This window comes from Dermacentor albipictus, chromosome 3, assembly GCF_038994185.2.
Source record: "Dermacentor albipictus isolate Rhodes 1998 colony chromosome 3, USDA_Dalb.pri_finalv2, whole genome shotgun sequence".
Lineage (NCBI taxonomy): Eukaryota > Metazoa > Arthropoda > Arachnida > Ixodida > Ixodidae > Dermacentor > Dermacentor albipictus.
In genome coordinates this window covers 61,817,228-61,829,238 of record NC_091823.1, presented here as the reverse complement: position 1 = coordinate 61,829,238, position 12,011 = coordinate 61,817,228, and the positions used below count along the sequence as shown (strand labels likewise).

At 49.7% G+C, this 12,011-nt stretch overlaps 1 protein-coding gene across 1 annotated transcript in view; it reads right to left on the bottom strand.

The window, feature by feature from the left end:
- The window catches only part of LOC135898773 (uncharacterized), a 35,601-nt gene extending 27,843 nt beyond the window's left edge, over positions 1 to 7,758 (bottom strand). Inside the window, exons 1-2 of the mRNA XM_065427916.2 lie at positions 7,486 to 7,758; positions 1,117 to 1,197 (exon numbers count right to left, since the gene is read on the bottom strand). Of these exons, the coding sequence (XP_065283988.1) occupies positions 1,117 to 1,197; positions 7,486 to 7,574 (170 nt within the window). The 5' untranslated portion in view covers positions 7,575 to 7,758. The remainder of the gene's footprint in view (positions 1 to 1,116; positions 1,198 to 7,485) is intronic.
- Between the last annotated feature and the right edge of the window lie 4,253 nt (positions 7,759 to 12,011).

Here is a 12,011-nt window from a genome sequence, read left to right as displayed (position 1 = left end):
TCGCCAGCAAATGTGCGCACAAAGTTTCTTTGCGCGAAGTACTTTAACAAGCAAAGTCCGCAGGACTCCCTCGTTCTGTGTTCGTGATTTTATCCGAAGCAAGGATACGCGGTCGCCTTTCTATGTTCATACAAGATTGTGGCTATACCGTCCGCGTGAACATTGACAGCAAAGACCAAACTGAAACTGTAGCTAGGAATGTACAGGTGCGCTTACCGCAATAACAGCGCGTTGACTCAACCCGCCGTGGTCGCGGCACCACGCCGCAACATCCGGGTGTGCGCAGTAGCCCAACGGTCACGGACCTTTCCGAGGAGAGCTCGCGACCAAACAATGCGGGGCCGACCAAGCCATGCCTTTGACCACGCGCGACAAGCAATGCAAGCGTCCTGCAGGCTATTTTAGTAGACGGGTTTTTTTATTTTGACGACGCGCTGTAGAGTGTTTACGAAGCTGCTGATCGCCATAGTAATCCATAAAGCATAAATCATGCGGCACAGCGCCTTAACCTGGTGACAAAAAAGCATTGGCACCGTAGATGGAATGCAGTAACACGTGCGAGCACACTCGACGTTGTGCAGTTAAGGTCTACGATTCTTTACCGGCTTATTGCGGTGACCGCGACATGGCAGCGTCGTACACCATTACACCGCATCGCGGTTACATAATGAACCGACGACATCAAATGAAACACAATCGTGCCTCTACGGCATTGCTGGGCGGTAACTGCATGGCTTGATTACGGCAAGCGTCTGACTTTGTCTTACCGTACCGCTGTGCCCAGCGTCACGGCTAAACTGGGGACGTACTGTCGAACGGTCACTTGCGGCGATCTTTCTTTAAGCGCGCGCTTATTGGTTGGTCGAGCGAAACCGGATAAGCTGATTGGCTGGTTGAGCCCTACGTCACGCGAAAGGGATGGTGTGTCGCCGAAAGTGATCATCTGAGAATACGTCCCTTCGAAGCATAACAAGTGTCGCCTACGCGTGCCTGTAGATTCGTTGCGTGACGATGTAAACTTGACGCTCAGTTGTACGAGATAACGACAAAACGTTCGTATCAGTTGTCCAGTGCTTTCAAAATAGCAGTTTGGGTTATCGGTTACGCGTCACTCACTCAGTGTCCAACTTCCTCGAGCTCCTGGAGGGTTTCTCGTATTTCGAGCGGGAGTACGACTCCTGATCCGGTGAGGAGGACCTGGAAAAAGAAAATTCACAAGAAACGTGTTGGGGATCAACCACTTTTAAATACTATTGCACATGCTTTAAGAAGAAAAAAGAAAAGGTAGAAAAAGGATACCCCACTGAAAGAATAACATAAAACATGGTTTCTTATTCTGCACACTTTACTCATATTTAAGTTGCAACTAGTAACCACTACAAGCAATGTATTTTCTAAATGTCATATAATTTACCAACAAAAAGAGGTTTCTTCTTAATTAACCTTTGTTTCTATTTCTTGAAATTTTTTAAAGAAGCTGGCCAGGGACAGCGTTATGTGGGGCGTCATACTACAAATAAATAAATAAATAAATAAATAAATAAATATAGCGCTATCCACGCACGAGATATTGAAGTGAAGAAGCTGAGGCTCGCCACATTGTGCACGACGGAAATACATTACAACTGTTCTCCTCCAGCAGAGCGGGTATAGTGCACTACACTCGGCCAATGGATTCTGCTGCAAACGTGGTATTTCTGGTGGTACTGAGGTCATATTACTTTCATTATGGGAAGTAAAACCATCCGTCATTTCTTTTATACTCGTTGTGCTTCACATCTACAAAAGCGTTAGTTCTACTTCAGTGTAGCAAGGGGAACTATCATCCCCATCATCAAACAATGCGGTGCTTAAATTTATTCTCCGATACGTCCATGCCGTCATTCAACAAACGCTAAAGCTCTTTGAGAAGCTCGGAGGGTTTAGATTTAGGTACCATTATGCTCGCAGCGCTTACTTTTGAAGACATAAAAATAATGAGAGAACAGCTACAGCAGCACGCGAGTTTACGACATGTCCATTGTTCAGTTCTACGCTGGCACTGAAATGGCATAAGCGAGAGAAACACGAATTGTGACGTTCTCTGCGACTAAAATCTAAACAATCGTATTCGTACGTACCTATATGTCTATGTCATGTGCTTTAACACGGCATTTGCACTCTGGCGAAAAAACGTTAGAACCTGTTCGACCAGTGCCGATCATGAAGGCGGTGCAATGTCGTGCACCTTGTACGTAGCGTTAGCTGCCACAAATAAAGAACTGGGGAATGTGGGCCGAAGCTGAAGGTGGTGGATGCAGTCTAACATAGCGTCTCAGCGCGCTCGCTGTCTTCAGGGAAGAATGTGAGAAGCAGGCACATTACACACGTGCCAAACGTTTCTAAGGCACGACAGAAGTACGCGTGCGATCGTGGTTTAACAGACAACAAAGAAAAAAAATCGGGCAGGCTTTATCGGGCACGCAGTCGCAGTGAGGTACGACGTGAAACTTCTTGTGCGTGCTGCTGAGGGTGTATGGGCGCTATATAGGGTACAGAAATGGACGTAACCAAATACATAAGTGACATTTACTAACGCATTATACCAAAGCTTACATGTTTAACTATTGATACGGGTAGAGGAGGGTCTCGCGGTCTAATCTTGCTATCATGCTCGCTCCTAATTCGTAGTGGGCCCTGCTGTGGTGAAAGGTGGCGGGCGCGAATTGTCATCCGTCTGTTTTGCTGCCCAAGTCTCTCGACGCCATTTCAGAACCATACGTGTCGACGCGGGGGCGCAATAACTAAACAATTAAATTTCTGCAAAAAAAAAACAAAACAAAGAAAGATGACACACTGGTAAGCCTTATAACTCCTAATAAGCACATGTTTGAGTTTCATGGATTAAACCAGCTACCGCTAAACGAGCTCTCTCAAATGCGGCCACTACCGCACGGATCGACAAACGCTTGACATATTTGCATGGTGTTAATTTTTCAGAAATAGCCGCAACGTACTGTACCGTATCTTGAACTTAAATCCAGTTTCCCCGAAACCACTGTCGTATAGTAGTAGCGTTTGCATGCCTTCTCATGTCACCTCCCCCCTCCCTCCCTTGTATGGGAACTACCTGATCTCCTCCCTCCTCCCTACAGTTCTACCAACGTCCCCTCTGGACTCGCACCTTAGAAGAAAGGGAAGCGCTGCAGTTTCTGTAATGCCCCTGAGGGGAGTCACGGATAATTACAGGTGTCAAGAGGCTAAGGTGGCGACGGCCAGGGACCTCCAGAGGGCATTGTGAACATTCGACGCGGTGGGGTGAAACGAGTTTCTAGCGTCGCCTTTCCTCTCTTAGGCTGTGTTCGAATACTCGCTGTAAATGGCTAAGTGGACTGCGGCCATCTTAAGTCTCGTTCCGATTCTCACGAAGGCGTCAAAGAACGACTCGCTCTTCTCATGTATGCACACGCTTTGACTCCCCCCCCCCCCACCCCGCCGCCCCGATTCCGTCGGCATCAGCAGTGGGAAAGTCGAAGGAAGAGGAAAAGCAAGTTTTGCTTTAAAATGATGCAGGCAACTTTCTGTCCAAACAAGGTGGCGGCTGAGCAAGACGTTGGAAAGACGACGTCTGCGAACAAGAAAACGTAGACATTCTATCATACGCCCTTAATGTGAGCTGCAGCATGTTTTTCTCAGGTTTGCAGGCGCAAAGGCTTAAAATACAGAAATAATGTTTGCTTTTTTCAACATGTTCTTAACGCCGCGAGGTGGCGTCACGTCGCAGAAGTGTCTTCCGTACGTCTTCCAGGCGGCTAGAAATGTGTTCCATTACATGGCCTCGAAGCTGTCTCGGCTGTCTCCATTGCTGTCTACGTAGGCTGTCTCCCATGCTGGCCAGAATTGGAGCCCACTCTTAGGTGTATTATGTTCAGCGAGTGGCGGAACAGAGGTACTCGGCGAGTAGTTTAAGCCTAGTCATCGTATATAGGTAGCCGGACGGATGTCGTTAGGGGTCCGTTTAGGCATCACCTGGAAAACTTCTCAGTTCATTAGGCCAAGCAGGACAAAGCCTAAGTGCAGAAAGGGATTATGCGCCTGCGCCTATTCACGGGGCAAGGCTGGGGTGTAGCACGAGACCATTAGGCCACCGACATGCTCTCGGCGGCGGGAGGTCGTCAGCGCTACACAGGAGGGAAACCACATTTTAGCGTGCCATGACAGGTATGCATGCAGTGATTTCTGTTCCCGGCGACGAAACCAGATGATGAATGACGCTCGTGCAGGGCACGGGAAACTTCCGGGGGTGCAATGAGAAAGTTGAAGAACGTCGTTCTGAAAACGCAATCGAGAAATTAACGTCATCTGATTAAAGTGAGGTGTGTTGCATTCTCATGTGCTTCTCATATGGATAGTTGCAGCCACGAATTCATTTCGTGACTGCTCTTGGCCAAATATGGATTCGCAAGCTCAGAATGAGCACAACGCGAGCACACGTTGAATTCTCTCACAGCATGGCATGGCTCGTAGCTGTGGTATCATTGCACACTCCGTTTAGCATGGAGTATATGTACTTACTTCTAAGGCAAAATATCGGTGGAATTCATTAAGTAAACTAACAGTGTGGTCGTGAGGCTATAGTACAGACAAGTCAGGATGAAAATCACATCTCTGCAACAAAAGGCATACTGTCCCGATAAAAAAGGAGCCTTCTTTGAAAAAAGGTTCACGTGACTCCTTTTTCGCCCCTTTTCACAGATAAGTCGTTATTGCGGCTAGAAGCGCTCGTAAACATGATATGCATGTTTTCACGGCGTCCTGAAAGAACTACATTATTCACCGAGTTTTTACTTAGAGATCCAATTGGCTTTTCAAGAAAATATCCCCGTTATGATGCAGGTCATTGACCAGACGCTACATTGGTTGAAATTCCCAGGGAATAAAAAAAACTGCTTTTAAATCCAAATACAAGCGCCGACAAGCCAGTTTCTGCCCGTTTTCAGCGAGGCTCAACGGAGTTGCTACATAACCGAAGAGCAGTCGCAGTCGTAACGGAAGATTTCCTTCAACAGTCTATGTTCGAAGAAACACGCTATCGGGGAATCTACACAAACAATACAAAAGAAAAAAGAAACTTGTTGTTTCTCAGAAGTCAGCATGAAAGCTGAATAGCGACACGACCATAAACAGAGCGCTTACCATGTATCGTGCATTTTCTTTTCTAATTCATTTCGACTCGACAGAACTGTTATAAGTGAGCAGAAAAGGCTGACGTCCTTCAAATGAATCACTGATGGTTTACGAATATATAGAAGAGGAGGAGGAGAAAAATTTATGCGTATCCCACGATGTAAGCGAAGCTTTCTGTGCTGTGTGCTTTGATTGACGATCATTAGCGGTGATGTTGACGGCGAATGTTTCACTTCTTCAACGTTTAGTACGATACGAGAATGGCGAGTTGATCTTAAATGTTACCTTGCGTGCACCCTTGCTGCTTGTCGTTGTAGTAGACAGAACACACAGCGAGACGTGTTTGTTTGAGGCGTTGTTGAGAGCCACTGTTCGTAACCTCCGAGAAGGCTAGCAATGCCATTGCCTAGTGGCATAAGTAAACATTAATTGAATTATGAGGTTGTGAGTGCGGAAACCATAATATTATCAGGCACGTCGTAGTGCCGCACTCCGGATTAATTTCGACCTCCTGGGGTTCTTCTTTAATGTGCACCAGTCTAAACACACGAGCGTTTTTGTATTTCGTCCCCGTCGAAATGCGGCTGCCGCGGTCGTGATAGAACGCACGACCTCGAGCAACGCCATAGACGCAACGCTACCGCAGCAGGCACAGCAGCGTTGATTTGACGTGCGGCCGCTTCCGTAGTATCGCCTATACACTACGGTGTTTTTATGCGGCTTTGCATCCGCACGCCCTGCGTCTCTTGTCCGCTTGACAAATTTCCACAGTGGTTATTTTTCAGAGAAAGAGTAGAAGCGCATGATACCGTTCCCTGAACTTGAATTTGACCTGTTTGCCCGTAACCGCTGTTGTGACTAGTAGTACCGTTTCGTTGACTTCCTAAGTCGTCTTATCCCTCCCCCGCCCTCCCTCCATGTATGCGAGCTGCGAGCGAAGAGTGACAAGGCTGTTATTCACTCGTTTCGTGACTGCGTCGCTTCTACTTGTTCTACACATTCTCTTCCTGCTTTCCCTACCTTCTCTCAACCATTCTTTCTACCTTCCCTCTGGACTAAAGCGCGTTAGCACAAAGGTAAGCGCGGCAGTTTCTGCAACGCGTTTGTGGGGGTCACGGATAATTACAGCACTCGAGCAGATATTGTGACGACGCCCAGGGCGTTGCGACGGCGCTGTGGAAAAGTCCAAATAATTTTATCGCGTCGTGTTTCCTTCTCTGCCTCACTCCTTTCACATATATATACATGCTCTGAATTCCCTCCCGAAGGGGCGTGCAAGACAGCGACAGCAGGGGCAGAGTGGAAAAGTCGACGGAAGATGCAAAGAAAGCTTCGTTTTGAGAAATGAGGGCAAGGGCCTAATGAGGGGGAGAAAACAATTCTTAAGATGCGCCGCCTAATCAAGGAACACATCGAATGTGTCCTCTCCAGCTCTCGCAACTTCCCTTGTGACTGCAGGTCACCATGTTTCTGAGAACGGCAAAACGTCTCGCAGACCGAAAGGGAAAGAAAGGTAGAAATGTCATGCTGAAGAGGCAAAAAGCAGAACATTCCTGCGAGCGCGCCTTTCGCGTTCGGAGTGCACGTCTAGCTGTCGCAGCTACGAGAACCATATATGACGAATTGCTCAAAGCGAGCGCTAGCGCCTAAGGAGCAGCGAACGCTGCACTGCAGACGCGCACGCGAACCCCACGAGTCCACGAAGGCGCGGCCCATCCTGCTGCAGCTGCGAAGCCCCGGCTCGCGAGCGCGCCGCTCGGCAGACCGCGCCGAGCGACAACTCCACCCACGACGCGGCGGCAGCAACAAGCGTGCAGCAAAGGAAAAGAACGCCCAGCCGGGCCAGCCCGTGCGACGAGCCAGCGCGCCAAGCCAGGCACACCGCCGGAGCTTTCCCTTTCCCGAGAGCGCGAGCGGAGGAAGGCAGCGACGGGCAGAGCGCGCGACAAGGCCCGAAGGTTCACCCGTGCAGCCGACGAGCGACGGCATCGACCGGACAGCGGCGGCGGCCGGAGGGGTGCCTCCGCCGCCAAGACATGGAAGCGGTGACGAAGCCAACTGACGCAGAATTTTGCTTCCTCCGCTTACGCACTCTTCTACCGACGAATAAAACAGGCTCAAAGTGTATGCGACGACCTCGACTATGAGAGGTCGTGAAGACGCGTACGGCACTGCGACGACAGCTGTGGAGGCGACTCCCACGAGGCGTCACGGCTGGGGGATAAAGCAAACGCTTCGCATTTGACGCTGCTACACGCGCGCGCATGCTGCCGAGTCCCGCTTGCAATTAGGTTATAAGCGTCCAAGTCGCTCACTCACCGGTCGTCCATGGCGTCCGAGTCGACTTGGTGTCCATTGCTTCGCAGGCTCAGTCGCCCCGTCTTGCTAGCGGACGACGTGTGCGCCATGTTGGGTTCTGCTGGAGGAGAGGTCTAGTTCTCGCGGCGCCCGCTAGGGTCGACCCGGCGGCGGCGGTCGTGCGCCCCCTCGCTTGAGGACGCCGTCCTCCCTCTCCCCTCGGCTGCGGGGACGTCCGTTGAGCAGCAGCGGCTTCAATGTCACGCACCGGGGCCCCCTTCTTCCCCACAGGAGGCAGCTGCACGTCGCCACGCCCGGGGACCGTCTGGCCAACACCTGTAGCTCGCGGTAAGCGGCCGGTGCTTGTCGGCGACGAGCGCGGTGGTCGGGGCTGGACGACGCCATCTTGCGACAACACGCCGGCTTGCCCCCGCCACCAGCTCTTCTCGCGCTCCCTACTACGGGTCCGCGGGGGCTTCGCTCAAACAGACAACACACCGGCGCGCCGAGCGCGTGCGCTCGCCCGCGCCTGCCGCCGCCGCTACTACGTGGACGTCCGCGGGTTGGGCGCGGCGGGGTAGCTTTTCTTCTTCGCTCCGACGCTCGGTCCTGTGGGACACGCGTCGGTTGAAAGATGGCGGGACGCGGGCGTCTGGTGGGAAAGCCGCAGAAGGGGCTCGGTGAATGAAGCCGCCACGGGGTGCCTCTTGCCTTCCTGATCAGTTGAGGCATCGCGCCAGCCGCTGCGGCAAAGTTCGTCGCGCCTCAGCGGACGAGCTGTGAGGCGGAGGAACGAACGCCGCTGTGTCCGCTGCGCCTTCTTTTAGAATCGGTAGCGAAGTTTTCCTCAGTCAAAGCCTATTGTATTAAGTCGATTGGGTTGATTAGCGCCGAATAACATTTCATGTGTCCTCCTCAGTGCGCTCTTTTGTTGAAGCACACTGCTGAGACCTGCAGTGCTAGAGTCTTGATTCCAAATCCTCCATTTTTTTTTTGTTCATGCGACGTAACCAATTGCGAGAACTTGCCGATTTTCCATTTGTGATTCGATCCCGTCTTGCCGGCTCGACAACGCGCGAACGGCATTTTCAACTGGACAGAGGTGTTCCAGAAGGAAAATATATAGTTATAATAAAAATGCATAGACATGGTTTATAAACAATGTTTAAATTTGCTTTAAAGTCACGTTGCCGTAATAGGTACTAAGTCCTGCCTCAAGGTGAGTTAACCACACATTGACACTCCGAGCGCTGATGGATCGAAAGAAAAGTGTGCCAAGCCAGATACGTGGCATGAATTCCACAACCCTTGTCGAGACATAAGCGCTATAAAAAGAGTGCGAAAATAAATACGGCATCTCCCCTCTGGCAACGAACCTGGCTGCGAAGGATCCCAGCCCGCTCATAGCGCTTCCCGGTCACCTTTCATTGCTCGAAATGCATACCTTAGTATATTTCTCTCGTTGCTTCCAGAGCTTCAAGCGTCCTGTCTTGAAATTATTGAGATTTGAAGTAAGCTTATTAATGCTTTACAAATTGTGAACTTGACGAGGGACGTCCACTTGCTATAAGCCTTCCAATATCACAGCAAGTCGGCGTGAATAGAACCACAGGCGCCTCGCCTCCTATCGCTACTGAATGTAGGAATTAAATTTGCCATGACTGAAAAAATAACGTTTCTGGCGGCACAAAGAAATGGACGCGTAAGTAAGTAGTAATCTACAGGTATAGTCTGCTGACCCAGCTTACTGCAGGGAAGCACCTCGAATCATCGTGCAAAGAATCTGACAGCGAAGGAGTAGACATCCCCTTGTCTTGGCAGCCTTGCGTTCTCTTAGGCTTTCTTTATGAATGAGATACATTTTTGGACAAGAGCTGCGACGTCGGTCAATTATCGCAAACTGGCTGGCTAATTCGGCTTCAGACGGACAGCTTCTCTACGCAGCCGCTCACTTAGACTGCTCCTCTTCGAAAGTCCACAATGACTCTTATCCCTTGACAAGCACGTCATTGGTCTGGCCGCGAGCCAAAGATGACTACTTCGGAGAGCGGTAGAGAGAAAGATCCAGGAACTGCAGATAAGCTACACAAACGTGAACATGCGGATTTCTAGCCGGCATGATGGAATGGAGGAAGAAGGGCTAGAATCACAAGAGGAAGAGAAAGAAGGAGAACGACACACCTGATGGAAAATACGAAAATTTGAAGTGCTAAAGGGACACTAAAGGGGAAAATGATTTCACCTGTATCAGTTAATTACGCTTCTACACTAACAAAAACGCCACTCACTTTTACGACGAGAAGAGGCTCGGTAAGCCAGAAAAGGCGCAATAAGGAAAGGCGGGTGGCGCCGCAACCTTTAATTTCCCACACCAACTTGCCGTGACGAAATTTGTTTTGACGGCGTCTGCCACGAACCTACAGCTAATTGTTTATCGCTAAAGATGGAGTGCATTGTATTCTATAGGAGCCAGGAATTGAACATAGCAAGAAAAAGTTTACTGACTGGCAGAGAGGTCGGCCAGAAAGTGGAGTATAGTTTCGAACACTTTCACTGGGCTGACGCGGCTCGAACACAAACAAATACAAAAAAGTTTTGAAATCCATCACGCTACACTGACGTTGCAACGTGAAATAGAAAAAAAAATGAAGCATTGAACTTTATTCTCACTTCTAATTATCAACATATATTAGCGCGAAATTAAGGAAAATTGATTTTTTAAAGAAGACACTGCTTTAATTTCATTCATTGTTTATCTTTAGTATCCTTTTAAAGGCGTTAACGAGACACAGCAATTCGCAGCAATGTAAACTAGTGTTTCTAAAGCTTCACAATGCAGTGATAAGTCATCTCGATATAGAATCGCTTGTTCCAGCATGGTCTTCCGTCAAGCTGAGCACATTAAACGACTCTTACAGAGAGCATTCGAGGCAGGGGCATAAAATATCGTCGATGATTTCGTGGTAAACTGTGTGTTCACAAGCTGAAGTATCAGCCATCTCTATGTGTAACCCGAAGGTGTTCTTGAACACCACAGCTAATTATAAACGCTTTACAGCGGTTAGTTGGCGGAACGCAAGACAGATGGCGCTACAAGCTCCGGCGCCATATATTTAGTATTCGAGGACCGATAAGCTAACTAGAGCGTAGCTAAGTGGGCAGACCTTCATGCATATATAGCTGTGAAAAGAGACAAAATAAAGCGGAAAGGCAGGGATGTTAACCAGAAGGGAAGATACGGTTTGCTACCCTATCCTTGGGAGAGAGGGGAGGTGGAGGTAAAGTTACAAGAAGGAAGAGCTAGTGAAAGAAAGCGAGCACAGATACACAGTCGCAGTCTGTCACTGTCACTGCATACAATCACCGCACAGCACAGTACATGTTGTTATGCCATACTACGAGCACCACGTGGCGACCACGTGGCGACCACGAGGCGACGGGAGCTGCCATACTACATGCACCACGTGGCTACCACGAGGCGACGAGAGCTCCCGCTTCTCCGCGACGAATCGAGAATTCGACACGGGAGGCGACTTCAAGAAGCGCCCAGCCATCTCCGCGACGAATCAAGAATTCGACGCGGGTGAGATCATCACCCTGCCCCGCCTGGTTCCTGCCGACGAGAGCTCGCCCAAACCGGTTCCTGCCGCCGAGGGGTCGCCGAAGGGATTTAAGGGAGAACCGGCCCATTGTGAGATAAGAGAGTCGCTTGCAGATGCCATGTCGGTCTGATGCGCTCCTACTGCTACCTGCACGCTATCATCCACTATCTGTAAATATTGTATAAGGTTTTTCGTTTCTTCTTCGTCTACGGAACAAGTCCGTCTTTCGTTACGCAGTCACAACAATGTGTAGCACTGTAAACATCAGTTCGGGCTACATCCGCTTGCCCAATTTTGTTGCCTTTAAAAACTGACAGAGCCTTTGTCGTCCTCAGCTGCGATGGCTTGTGATGTCAGCATCCTGAAATGGTTTCCTCTGTTAATGGGCTTTTGCGAAGTGCGCTGTCGCGATTGCGAGCGATCATGTTAGTAAATTGTAGCGAGGACAGTCACAGAGAAGGTGTTGAAGAGTCTCCTCGCTATCACAGGTCATCGCGCGAGACCTCTCGGCCCATTCGATTCGGAAACCAAAATACTTCGTAAAGGCCGCTCCTAGCCATATTCGACAAAGCAGGGTAGTTTCGCGTCGCCAGAGTCGAGCTGGGATACGAAGACGAAGAGTCTAGGTGGTGCAACCAGGTTGCTTTGAAAATTTCATGTGTTCCGCGTGGAGAACGTGATATCCTGAGTGAGCATTCAAAGTTTTCTAGCGGTATCTGCCCTTGACAACGGTATCGACTCCTCTTTGTCGCCTTGAAGAGCCGACCGAGCAGTGTTATCGGCGTGCTTGCTGTCTATGACGCCGCAGTGACTTGGCAGCCACTGAAATATCACGTTGTGTCTTTCTCAGCCAAGGTATGCATTAGTTCTCTAATCTGGAATACCAGTTCGTGTGTTCTGCGCCGCAGGGATGATAGTAAAGACTGCCGCGCTGCCTTCGATTCA